Source organism: Pristiophorus japonicus, chromosome 22 (assembly GCF_044704955.1).
Source record: "Pristiophorus japonicus isolate sPriJap1 chromosome 22, sPriJap1.hap1, whole genome shotgun sequence".
Taxonomy (NCBI): Eukaryota; Metazoa; Chordata; class Chondrichthyes; family Pristiophoridae; genus Pristiophorus; species Pristiophorus japonicus.
This window is the reverse complement of record NC_091998.1, coordinates 67,985,273-67,999,182: the sequence shown is the minus strand read 5'-3', so window position 1 is coordinate 67,999,182 and position 13,910 is coordinate 67,985,273. Positions and strand designations below refer to the sequence as shown.

At 50.5% G+C, this 13,910-nt stretch overlaps 1 protein-coding gene across 1 annotated transcript in view; it reads left to right on the top strand.

Annotated features, from left to right (window-relative positions):
* Positions 1-1,756: 1,756 nt before the first annotated feature.
* The window catches only part of LOC139235136 (electrogenic sodium bicarbonate cotransporter 4-like), a 151,275-nt gene continuing 139,121 nt past the window's right edge, over positions 1,757-13,910 (top strand). Inside the window, exons 1-2 of the mRNA XM_070866348.1 lie at positions 1,757-1,829; positions 6,730-6,876. Coding sequence (XP_070722449.1) covers positions 1,757-1,829; positions 6,730-6,876 — 220 coding nt within the window. The remainder of the gene's footprint in view (positions 1,830-6,729; positions 6,877-13,910) is intronic.

Genomic DNA, 13,910 nt, shown 5'->3' with positions numbered 1-13,910 from the left:
TTTGTCTATAACGTTCCTGTGAAGCGCCTTGGGACATTTTACTACGTTAAAGGCGCTATATAAATAAAAGATGGTGTTGTTGTGGTGACTCTCATGGGGCCTCTCTTCTCCATCTCAAATGGCATACACGATATCAGTAATCATACAATGAGGGTATTTATCATTTCGACCATTCCAGTAGATAAGGTGTGAACGGGAGACCCTTGGCTGTCCATTGAGTCAGTTATTTTGGACAATCAGCCACCAAAGAACCTACTGTAAATGTCTGAAATGGCCAGAAGTTTGGACCTATCAGAAGCGTGAGTAACAAACTTGATCTGATTGAGTCACAGGTCAGCTAGTTGTAATGTATTTGCTTCATGGATTCTTTGCTGAAGAATTCATAGCAACACATTGCTATTAAGAACCAGTTGGTTTATTAACAAAGGTTTAACAATCACACTACACATTACCAGTTCATCCACCAGGCTCACAAGCACCTGCTCCATCGTGGATCCCCCGAACACAACTGGCTGGGGTTTTATTGAGTCTTGTGAACATCACATGACTGGCTAAGCCACTCACAATGCAGCAGTTCTGCAACTATTTTAAAGTTGAAACATTAATCCAAGTGCCCCCTTATTAAAGGGGGGGGGACACTAAAACCAACACAATAAACAAATTAAACTTTTGACAGTAAACTAATTCAAATTAAAATTTGGTTGCCGGGAGTGGTGATGCACTCCAGTCCCTCCGACGCCCGCCTCTCGCGGAAGGCCGCGAGCGTACCGGTGGACACCACGTGCTCCATCTCCAGGGACACCCTGGCTCAGATGTAACTGTGGAAGAGAGGCAGGCAGTCAGGCTGAACAACCCCCTCGACCGCCCACTGCCTGGACCGGCTGATGGCCCCCTTGGCCAGGTCCAGGGGCAGTCCTACGAGGAGGCCCTCGGACCAACCCGCTCCCCTCCGCACAGGGTGCCCAAAGATCAGGAATGGGACTGAAGTGCAACCAGAATTTAAGGAGCAGCCCCTTCACCTCACACACTGTACATACACGTGGAACACGGACTCCTCCAGACCGCAGAAATTGAAGGCGGCCTGGGAGTCCATGAACCGACTTAAAAACCTATTGCACGGGACTGCTCCGTGCACCACCCTCCAGGCCAAGTCCCCAATAAATAGAGGGAGGACTCCCGTGTAGAGAGCACTCCATTGGGGACACCGCCTCCTCCGGACGGCAAGATGGTGCGCCATGGAGCATCCAGACGGCAGACAGGGATGGCAAGGTGGAGGGTGTGCAGGAGCAGCCTGTACAGGAATCCCCTCCATACAGAACTGAAAGGCGCGGAGGGGATTTCCCCGAGGAGGCTCAAGTTGTGAGGTGCCGTACAACCTGTGACCATTCTCACACGTGCATACATCACACTAGTGAAACCAAAGAAAACCTGCTGCTGAGACTAAGGACTATCTCTTTGCTCTTTTGTATATTGTTTCCCTCCCCTGATACCAAGACGGTAGAACCCTGTGTCAGACCCATGGCCAACTAAAAGGCAATTTTAAAGTCACATTGCTTTACCCAACCAAAGTCAGTTCAAATCATATAAGACAGATAATGATGGCGCTCTGCTGTCAGTGATATGTTACCAGGACAGTTCAGCATATGTTGTAAATATTAGAATGTCTCTGTGCGTTTCCTTTATCCATGCCGTTAAAACGTGTATCAGAAGCGCGCACCTCTTCTGTTTCATCTCCAACTGCTTTGTTCCCTTTAGGATGGACCATGAAGCATTCATTGAAAGCGGAAAGGGAAACTCAAGAAGGCGATATGATGATGAGGAGGAGGGGGGTAAGATAGTTGAAGTACAAGTAAGCCTCACCCAATGTGTACTGAGTTCCTCCAACATAGAAGGTACCAGGTTTGATCTTCAGTCTAGTTTGAGTTAGCCGATTTCCGCTAGAGTTGTGGTACAATTGATCTGAGTGTCCCTGGGCCAGGCGGAGGAGAAAAACCACACAGTGATCGTTATCCAATAGCCCTGGTGGATGTACGTGTGGAGATGAGAAACCTGTCACCTCAAAAAGTGATTAAATATTTACTGTGATGGACTGAGCAACATATTAGGCTCCGAGAACATTGAAATTATTCAAAACACAACGAGAATGTCAGCCGTGGCCCAGTGGGCAGCACCCTCGCACCTGAGTCAGAAGGTTGTGGGTTCAAGGCCCATTCCAGGGACTTGAGCACAAAAAATCTAGGCTGACACTCCAGGGGAGTGTTGAGGGAGTGCCGCACATCGGAGGAGCCATCTGTCGGATGAGACGTTAAACCGAGGCCCCGTCTGCTCTCTCAGGTGGATATAAAAGATCCGATGGCTCTATTTTGAAGAAGAGCAGGGGAGTTATCCCCGGTGTCCTGGCCAATATTTATCCCTCAATCAACATAACAAAAACAGATTGTCTGGTCATTATCACATTGCTGTTTGTGGGAGCTTGCTGTGGGCAAATTGGCTGCCACGTTTCCCACATTACAACAGTGACTACACTCCAAAAGTACTTCATTGGCTGTAAAGCGCTTTGGGATGTCCAGTGGTCATGGAAGGCGCTATATAAATGCAAGTCCAAGATATAACTCCGAGAGTGCTACCCACTGAGTCACAGTTGGCACTCTCATTGTGTTTGTGGTAATGCAGTAGATGTAATGTATCTAGATTTTCAAAAGGTCTTCGAGAAAGTACCCCATAATAGACTGATGAACAAGGTCAGAGAATACGGAGTCAGGGGAGAGGTAGCAGAATGGATCGCTAGCTGGCGTTAAGACAGAAAGCAGAGAGTAGGGATAAAGGGTAGTTATTCACAGTGGCAGAAGGTGGGTAGTGTGTGCCACAAAGATCAGTGCTGGGACCGCTGCTGTTCACAATTTATATTAACGAATTAGACTTTGGAATCAACAACACAATTTCTGAATTTGCAGATGAAACCAAATCTTAGTCAATACTGAGGAGGACAAGACCGGGGAGTTAATAATGGGGAACATGGAGATGGCAGAAACTCTGAACAAATATTTTGTATCAGTCTTTACGGTAGAGGACACGAACAATATCCCAACAGTGGATAGTCAAGGGGCTATGGGGGGAGCAACTTAACACAATCACAATCACTAAGGAGATGGTAACTCAGTAAGATAATGGGACTAAAGGCAGATAAATCCCCTGGACCTGATGGCTTGCATCCTCGGGTCTTAAGAGAAGTAGCGGCAGGGATTGTGCATGCATTGGTTGTAATTTACCAAAATTCCCTGGATTCTGGGGAGGTCCCAGCAGATTGGAAAACTGCAAATGTAACGCCCGTATTTAAAAAAGGAGGCAGACAAAAAGCAGGAAACTATAGACCAGTTAGCCGAACATCTGTGGTTGGGAAAATGTTGGAGTCCCTTATTAAAGAAGCAGTAGCAGGATATTTGAAAAGCAAAATTCAGTCAGGCAGAGTCAGCATGGATTTATGAAGGGGGAGTCATGTTTGACAAATTTTCTGGAATTCTTTGAGAATGTAAGGAACAGTGCGGATAAAGGGGAACCAGTGGATGTGGTGTATTTAGACTTCCAGAAGGCATTTGACAAGGTGCCACATAAAAGGTTACCCGGGGATGATGGAGACCTGAGGTGCACCTGTATACAGAAGTGGGCGGAATCAGCAGCGGAGGTCAACAACACTGCATTTTACAATCAATAAAATTAGTAACATCGTAATGCAATTAATAAAATGGCTATGGGGAAAGAGCAGGCGAGTGGGACTAATTGGATAGTGTTTTCAAAGTGCTGGCACAGGCTCGATGGGCTGAATGGCCACCTTCTATGCTGTATCAATCTATGAGTCATCTGTCCAATTCTGGGCACCACACTTTAGGAAGGATGTGAAGGCCTTAGAGAGGGAGCAGAAAGGATTTACGAGAATGATTCCAGGGATGAGGGAATTCAGTGACGGGGATAGACTGGAGAAGCTGGGGTTGTTCTCCTTGGAGCAGAGAAGGTTGAGAGGAGATTTGATCGAGGTGTTCAACATCATGAGGGGTCTGGACAGAGTAGAGAGAGAGAGAAATTGTTCCCATTGGTGGAAGGGTCGAGAACCAGAGGACACAGATTTAAGGCGATTGGCAGAAGAACCAAAGGCGACACGAGGGAAAACGTTTTTACGCAGCGAGTGGTTAGGATCTGGAATGCGCTGCCTGAGAGGGTGGGGGAGGCAGACTCAATCGTGGCTTTCAAAAGGGAATTGGATAAGTTCCTGAAGGGAAATAATTGCAGGGCCCCGGGGAAAGGGCGGGGAGGGGGACTGGCTGAGGTGCTCCTGCAGTGAGTCGGCACGGGCTCGATGGGCCGAATGGCCACCTGTGCTGTAACCTTTCTCTGATTCATTGTCTTCTATCGTTTTCAGTCAGATATTCATCCAGCTCCTTTCTAAAACATTTGGATGATGCAGAATAAACTTTTACTGATGAGACTCGTTTCCACATCGCTCAGCTCTAAAGGGTCCGAAATTGATGGCCTGACTACCCACTGCCCCCCACTCCCCCCACTGTCCCCCACTGTCCCCCACTGCCCCCCACTCCCCCCACTGTCACCCACTGTCCCCCACTGTCCCCCACTGCCCCCCACTCCCCCCACTGTCACCCACTGTCACCCACTGCCCCCCACTGTCACCCACTGCCACCCACTGCCCCCCACTCCCCCCACTGTCACCCACTGTCCCCCACTGCCCCCCACTACCTCCCACTGCCCCCCACTGCCCCCCACTGCCCCCCACTCCTCCCACTGTCACCCACTGTCACCCACTGTCCCCCACTGCCCCCCACTGTCACCCACTGTCCCCCACTGTCACCCACTGCCCCCCACTGTCACCCACTGCCTCCCACTGCCCCCCACTGCCCCCCACTCCTCCCACTGTCACCCACTGTCACCCACTGTCCCCCACTGTCACCCACTGCCCCCCACTGTCACCCACTGCCCCCCACTGCCCCCCACTGCCCCCCACTCCCCCCACTGTCACCCACTGTCCCCCACTGCCCCCCACTACCTCCCACTGCCCCCCACTGCCCCCCACTGTCACCCACTGCCTCCCACTGCCCCCACTGCCCCCCACTCCTCCCACTGTCACCCACTGTCCCCCACTGTCACCCACTGTCCCCCACTGTCACCCACTGTCCCCCACTGTCACCCACTGCCCCCCACTGTCACCCACTGCCCCCCACTGCCCCCCACTGTCACCCACTGCCCCCCACTCCCCCCACTGTCACCCACTGCCCCCCCACACTGCCGTCCTACTGCTGCCGACATTTCTCCTCGAGTTGCGCCCAGTGTCACTTTCGATTATGGCTGGGGTGGGCGGGCGGGGAGAGCTGCCAGGAACCGCCCGCTGATGTCAGCGGACGGCCGAGTGTGGTAGGTGGCCTCCCGCCAGCCGAGATGCCAGAATGGTGTGTGCGGGAGTCGGTGCCAGAACGGGGAAGGACCGCTGTGAGGAGGCTGGTCTGGCCCCGACGGTGAGTATGAAGATCTGGAAAAAAAGGTGAGTGAACATTTTATAATGTTTTTCTTTACAGGGACTGACCTGTATGCAGTCCCCTCGAGGTCTTCCGATGGTTTTTTGGATGCTTTTCCTTTTCAGGACTTATCCCTCCGTGGGCCCGACTCCATCCTCGGCGGCACTTGGGCGACAAGCGCCTTTGCCGCCGAGATTGGGAGCTCCCGCTGATTGCCGCCCAGATTGACGGGGTAAGTCCCTCATTTGCCACCCACCGCCCTTTGAAGGACCTTTTTGATGAAAACCCCACCCAGCGTACCGTACCATCCGGCACCTCGGCGGCCATCGGCGGTCCTTTGGGCGACACTAGGGCGGGGGCCTTCACCAAATTCGGCCCCCAAGTTTCTCCAGAATGATACTGGGGCTAAAAGGGTTCGATATGGTCTAGGCCTGTACTCCTGAGTATAGAAGATTAAAGAGTGATTTACTCGAGGTGTTTAAGGCGATTACAGGAATTGATCGGATCGATCGAGGGAAACTATCTCCTCTGGTGGGGGAGTGCAGGACAAGGCGGAATCGCCTTAAAATGAGAGCCCAGCCGTTCAGGAGTGAAGTCAGGAAGAAATTCTTCACACAAAGGGCCGTGGGAATCTGGAACTCTCTCCCCAAAAAGCACTTGAGGACAGGAGCCAATTGAAAATGTCAAAACTGAGATTGCTCGAGGTTTGTTGGGTAAGGGTATTAAGCGTTATGGAACAAGGCGGGTAAATGGAGTTAAGATACAGATCAGCCACGATTTAATTCAATGGCGGAACTGGTTCGAGGGGCTGAATAGCCTCCTCCTGTTCCCATATTCCTAAGTTGGTGCAAAATATTGACAGCTGCAGCTATCTGCTTCTGACCAAAGAGCGGCGTCTTGCCACGGAAACTAAACAAGTTTAGGAACGTTAATGAATATGTTGATAGTCACAACGTATTTCTTTTGTCTAAGCTCTGGAACTCCCTCCCTAAACCTCTCCGCCTCTCTACCTCTCTCTCCTCCTTTAACACGCTCCTTAAAACCTACCTCTTTGACCAAGCTTTTGGTCACCTGCCCTAATTTCTTCCAACGTGGCTCATTGTCAAATGTATCTGTCTTGTTTTATAACACTTCTGTGAAGCGCCTCGGGACGTTTCACTACGTTAAAGGCGCTATATAAATAAACGTTGTTGTTGTTGTTGTTGCCCAGATCAAAATGCAATCTATATCGGGATCCCCATGCCCCAAGGCTACAGGAGGAAGAGACGGCGGAGGAAATTCTCGACAACGCGTGAGAGGTCCCACGAGGAGGAATGGTACCCCAAGAGGCAAGATAGATCCGATACCGATGAAGGAGGTGGCAAAATGCCCAGTACTGCAGACTGCGCCAACATTACCAGTAGGTCATTTACACATTACAGTAGAGATGTCACGGCTCATCTGGGATGGCCGCCTCTGGTTGGCCGTATTCCTGGAGCTTGCATCACATGATCTCTCGCCTCCGACCTTTTTCCCCATCTCCAATGTTTTAATAACTGACAAAGTTTTCAATAAAAATCAAAAAAAAGTTAGCATTTTTTAAATGCCCCGATGATGGTGTTTCTCCCAGGTTGCTTACAGCACTAGACACGAAATTAATCTCTAATTCTCAAGACACCAGGGCAATCTTGAAGGATTGGCCATCCTGAACTCATCCCCTCAATTTGGTCAGGGCCAATGTTTCCATTCTATTGTCATCAAAACTGGACAGCAATAAGAAAATAAGAATTGGAGCAGGAGTCGGCCATTTGGCCTCTCGAGCCTGCTCTGCCATTCATGGCTGATCTTCGACCTCAACTCCACTTTCCCGCACTATTCCCCCTTAATTCCCTTAGTTCCCAAAAATCTAGCGATCTCAGCCTTGAATATACTCAGAGACTGAGCCTCCATAGCCCTCTGGGGTAGAGAATTCCAAAGATTCACCACCCTCTGAGTGAAGAAATTTCTCCTCATCTCAGTCCTAAATGGTCGACCCCTTATCCTGAGACTGTGACCCCCCCAGTTCTAGACTCCCCAGCCAGGAAACTGTGATGATAAACAGGCTAAGTGAGTGGGCAAAAATTTGTCAGATGGAGTATAATGTTGGAAAGTGTGAGGTCGTGCATTTTGACAGAAAAAAAATCAAAGCGCAAGTTATTATTTAAATGGAGAAAGATTGCAAAGTGCCGCAGTACAGCGGGACCTGGGGGTACTTGTGCATGAAACAAAAGGATAGTTTGCAGGTACAGCAAGTGATCAGGAAGGCCAATGGAATCTTGGCTTTTATTGCAAAGGGGATGGAGTATAAAAGTAAGGAAGTCTTGCTACAGTTATGTAGGAATACTGCGTGCAGTTTTGGTTTCCATATTTAAGAAAAGATATACTTGTTTTGGAGGCAGTTCAGAGAAGGTTCACTAGGTTGATTCCAGCGTTGAGGGGGTTGAATTATGAGGAAAGGTTGAGTAGGTTGGGCCTCTACTCATTGGAATTCAGAAGAATGAGAGGTGATCTTATCGAAACGTATAAGATTATGAGGGGGCTTGACAAGGTGGATGCAGAGAGAATGTTTCCACTGATGGGGGAGACTAGAACTAGGGGGCATGATCTTAGAATAAGGGGCCGCCCATTTAAAACTGAGATGAGGAGAAATTTCTTCTCAGAGGGTTGTAAATCTGTGGAATTCGCTGCCTCAGAGAGCTGTGGAAGCTGGGACATGGAATAAATTTAAGACAGAAATAGACAGTTTCTTAAACGATAAGGGGATAAGGGGTTATGGGGAGCGGGCGGGGAAGTGGAGCTGAGCCCATGATCGGATCAGCCATGATCGTATTAAATGGCGGAGCAGGCTCGAGGGGCCATATGGCTTACTTCTGTTCCTATTTCTTATGTTCTTATTATGATGTGGGTGGTGGGAGTGTCAGCGATCTCTCCCCCTTCACCCCTGGGATTTTGATTTGTGGAGCCAGGCACACATCCTTATTCACGACTGTTGGAAGCCACCATCCCTGCCCCCATTGGCCACAGATTCTGAGGATAAGCACTGAGAATTATGTGCTTTTTCACCAGATGGCTTCCCTCCCTCCCCCCGCACTCGCACACTCTCCTCCACATAACCAGCTCAGTCAGCATGATGCATCTCCCCCACCACAACCAAGTTTTCCTCGTGAGGAACCATTGACTTCCATTTGAAGGTTCTCAATAGAATCACAGAACGGTCACAACATGGAGGCCATTCGGCCCGTCGAGCCCGTGCCGGCTCTCTGCAGGAGCACCTCAGCCAGTCCCACTCCCCCGCCCTTTCCCCGGAGCCCTGCAATTTATTTCCCTTCAGGAACTTATCCAACTCCCTTTTGAAAGCCACGATTGAGTCTGCCTCCCCCACCCTCTCAGGCAGCGCATTCCAAATCCTAACCACTCGCTGCGTAAAAACGTTTTCCCTCGTCGCCTTTGGTTCTTTTGCCAATCGCTTTAAATCTGTGTCCTCTGGTTCCCGACCCTTCCACCAATGGGAACAGTTTCTCTCGATCTACTCTGTCCAGACCCCTCATGATTTTGAACACCTCGATCAAATCTCCTCTCAACCTTCTCTGCTCCAAGGAGAACAACCCCAGCTTCTCCAGTCTATCCCCATCACTGAAGTCTCTCATCCCTGGAACCATTCTCGTAAATCTTTTCTGCTCCCTCTCTAAAGCCTTCACATCCTTCCTAAAGTGTGGTGCCCAGAATTGGACAAGGCTCCAGTTGGGGCTGAACCAGTGTTTTATACAGGTTCAGCATAATTTCCACACTTTTGTACTCTATGCCTCTATTTATGAAGTAACCGGGTTCCCGTTAGCTTTTTTAACCACTTTCTCATCCTGCCCTGCCACCTTCAGCCATTTGTGCCCATATACCCCCAGGGCTCTCTGTTCATGCACCCCCTTTAGGATTGTACCCGTTAGTTTATATCGCCTCTCCTCGTTCTTCCGACCAAAATGTATCACCTTGCACTTTTCTGCGTTAGATTTCATCTGCCACGTGTCTGCACATCCCACCAGTCTGTCTGTCTTCTTAAAGTCTATCCCTCCCCTCCTCACTGTTGACTATATTTCCAAGTTTTGTGTTATCTGCAAATTTTGAAATAGTGCCCTGTACCCTCAAGTCCAAGTCATTAATATATATCAAGAAAAGCAGTGGTCCCAGGACCGACCCCTGTGGAACACCACTGTATACCGTCCTCCAGTCCGATAAACAACCATTCACCACTACTCTCTGTTTCCTGTCACTGAGACAATTCCGTATCCATACTGCCCCTGTCCCTTTTATTCCACGGGCTTCAACTTTGCTGCAAGCCTATTATGTGGCACTTTGTCAAACGCCTTTTGGAAATCCATGTACACCACGTCAACCGCATTGCCCTCATCAACCCTCTCTGTTACCTCATCAAAAAACTCGATCAAGTTGGTTAAACACGATTTGCCTTTAACAAATCCGTGCTGGCTTTCGTTAATTAATCCACACCTATCCTAGTGACTGTTAATTTTGTCACTAATTATTGTATCAAAAAGTTTCCCCACGACCGATGTTAAACTGACTAGCCTGTAGTTGCTGGGTTTATCTTTACACACTTTTTAGCACAAGTGTGTAACATTTGCAGTTCTCCAGTCTCTGGCACCAACCCCTGTATCTGAGGAGGATTGGCAGATTATGGACAGTACTTCCGCCATTTCTTCCTTCACCTCCCTCAGCGTCCGAGGATGCATCCCATCCGGTCCTGGTGACTTATCTACTTTAATACAGCCAGCCTTCCTGGTACCTCGTCTTTATCAATTCCTATCCCAACCAGTATCTCCCATACCTCCTCCTTCACTATGTCTATGGCAGCATCCTCCTCCTTGGTGAAGACAGATGCAAAGTACTCGTTTAGTCCCTCAGCCGTACCCTCTGCCTCCATGGACTGGTCTCCTTTTTGGTCCCTAATCGGCCCCACCCCTCCTCTCACTGCCCGTTTATATGGCAATAGAAGATTGTTTGATTCCCTTTTATGTTCGCTGCCATTGCAACAAAGGCTCACCAGACTGATTCCTGGGATGGGGGGGATTGTCCGATGAGGAGAGATTGAGTAGACGAGATCTATATTCTCTAGCCTTTAGAAGAATGAGAGGTGATCTCATTGAAACATACAAAATTCTTACAGGGCTTGACAGGGTAGATGCAGGGAGGATGTTTCCCTCGGGGTAGGGAGTCTAGAACTAGGGGTCACAGTCTCAGGATAAGGGGTTGGCCATTTAGGACTGAGATGAGGAGAAACTTCTTCACTCAGAGGGTGGTGAAACTTTGGAATTCTCTGCCCCAGAGGGCTGTGGAGGCTCAGTCGTTGAGTATATTCAAGACAGAGATCGATAGAGTTTTGGATATTAAGGGAATCAAGGGATATGGGGATAGTGCAGGAAAGTGGAGTTGAGGTTGAAGATCAGCCATGATCTCATCAGTGTAACTATTTATATTGCATTTTTTTTCACAAACATGTGTCTGTCAAGCTCCTCCCCGCCCTCATTGTCCCGGCCCAGAATCCTTCCCTCCACGTGGTGCTGAGAAGCAGGACCTGAGACTGCAGCCCTCTCCCCCAGGCCCTCTCCCCCCAGACCCGACCCCCCCCACCCCTCCGGCCCTCTCCCCCACCGGACCCGACCCCCCCGGCCCTCTCCCCCCCAACCCCAATCTCCCCTCGCCCCTCTCCCCCCACCGGCCCTCTCCCCCCAGGCCCTCTCCCCCCCCGGACCTGATCCCTCCCGGCTCTCCCCCCCCAGCCCTCTCCCCCACGGACCCGACCCCTCGGCCCTCTCCCTCCCCACCCCAATCTCCCCCCGCCCCTCTCCCCCCACGGGCCCTCTGACCCCCCCGGCCCTCTCCCCCCCAGACCCGACCCCTCCCCTGGCCCTCTCCCCCCCCCCGGACCCGAACCCCCGACCCCACCGGTCTTCTCCCCTCCTGCCCTCTGCCCCCCGCCCCGGCCCTCTCCCCCCCCCACCCCAAATCTCCCCCCCTCGCCGACTCTCTTCCCCTCCCCCCCCCCCCGGCCCTCTCCCTCCCCCACCCGACTCTCTCCCCCCCCCCAACTCTCTCACCCCCGACTCCCTCGCCCACGACTCTCCCCCCCAACCCCCCTCAACTCTCCCCCCACGGCCCTATGTCCCACCCCCCCGAATCCTCCCCCCGACTCTCCCCCCCGACTCTCCCCCATCCCTCCCCCTGGCCCTCTCCCCTCCCCCTCCGGACTTCGGCTGGGGGAGGGATGTATTTGGACTGGGGTACGGGACTTTGGCTGGCCCTTGCTGTGTTTTGGGGAGCTGTGTCGTCTGTCACTTCAGGACATCAAAGTGGATCGAGTTACAATTTGCAAAGTCAGTGAGACCTTGGAATGGACAGTTCCAGTTACACATTCCTGTGAAACTTATCCTCCAAGGGGACCAATCATAAACAAAGGGTGGGGGCTGGTGGCCATTTTGGCAGTACAAATAAGCGCATGCTTATCACATTGAATGGTGGAGCAGGCTCGAGGGGCCGAATGGCCTACTCCCACTTCTAATTCTTATGTTATGGACGGGCGAAGTGGAGCAAGTCCAAGAGCTAAGACCACAGGCCACTTTGCCCTGCAGCTCCTGGCCATTGTCACACAGCCCTGTCCGATTTCTACAAACGGATTTGATCTTTCACAACCATGGCCGACGTGGCCACCTGACCCTGAAGCAGCGGGATGTCCCACCATGCACTTGGTGCAGCGCTAACGCAAGCTTTTGGTTTTCAGAGTAATTAAAACAAAAAGGTTAGATTGCTGGAATATTAATCTTCGCATTTTTCAACAACTTGCAGTTAGTGCTGAGTTGTAGCTTCTTTAAATGAAAACCGACCACATGCACCAGCAGGAGCTGGTTTTAATGATAATATATATCATTGTTATTTGTTATCAATTTGCAGCATTGTGGAGATATTTGCCGAATGTCAAATGCTCACATCTGCAATGAAGCATTAAATTGTCGGGTGCATGAAGTTAGTACGGCCGTATCATTGATTCACAACTCTGATTGACTGCGATAGCAAGACTTACATCTATATAGTGCCTTTCATGTCGCAAAGTGTTTTACAGCCAATGAAGTGTAGGAACTGTTGTAATATGGGAAACGCAGCAGCCAATTTGCGCACAGCAAGCTCCCACAAAGCAGATAATGACCAGATAATCTGTTTTTAGTGATGATGATTGAGGGATAGACATTGACCCTAGGACACCAGAGATAACTCCCCTGCTCTTCTTCACAGTAGTGCCATCGGATCATTTACATCCACCTGAGAGAGCAGACGGGGCCTCAGTTTAACGTCTCATGCGAAAGACGGCACCTCCCACAGTGCACCACTCCCTCAGTACTGCCCCTCCCACAGGGCAGTGCTCCCTCAGCGTCAGCCTAGATTTTCATGCTCATGTTCCTGGAGTGGGTCTTGAACCCACAACCTTCTGACTCAGAGGCGAGGGTGCTGCCCACTGAGCCACAGCGACATGCTGAACAATATTGTTCCATGACTCATCAAGATATCCCAATACTCTAGAACAAGGAGACATAGGCTAAAGGTAGTGAAAGGCAGGTGTGAGAAAGACATTGTAGAGTCACTCAGGTGAGGTGTGGTGATGGGGGGATACTCTGGATAGGCAAACTAAGATTGACCGAATCGCGTTCATCATTCAGCTTGTAGGCAATAAGAGCCCACATTTAATCCCTGGCCATTGCTGAGGTAGCTGGGCTGATCTAGGGTGGCCACAGGCTGGATATGAACAGCTTCATTATCCCTGAGATAGAGGAAATCAGCCACAATCTCGGTTCTTTCTCATCCCTGCCTTTGTTAGCTCCAGACTTGACTATTTCAATGCACTCCTGGCTGGCCTCCTACATTCCACCCTACGTAAACTTGAGGTCATCCAAAACTTGGCAGGCCGTGTCCTAACTCACACCAAGTCCCGTTCACCCATCTCCCCTGTGCTCGCTGACCCACATTGGCTCCCGGTTAAGCAACGCCTCGATCTCAAAATTCTCATCCTTGGTTTCAAATCCCTCCATGGCCTCGTCCCTCCCTATCTCTGTAATCTCCTCCAGCCCCAAACCCCCTGAAATACCTGCGCTCCTCTAATTCTGCCCTCTTGAGCATCCCTGATTATAATTGCTCAACCATCGGTGGCCGTGCCTTCAGCTGCCTGGGCCCCAAGCTCCCTCCCTAAACCTCTCCCCCTCTCTTTCCTCCTTTAAGACGCTCCTTAAAACCTACCTCATTGACCAAGCTTCTGGTCACCTGCCCTAATTTCTTATTTTGTGGCTGGATGTCACATGTATTTGTTTTGGGTTAAAA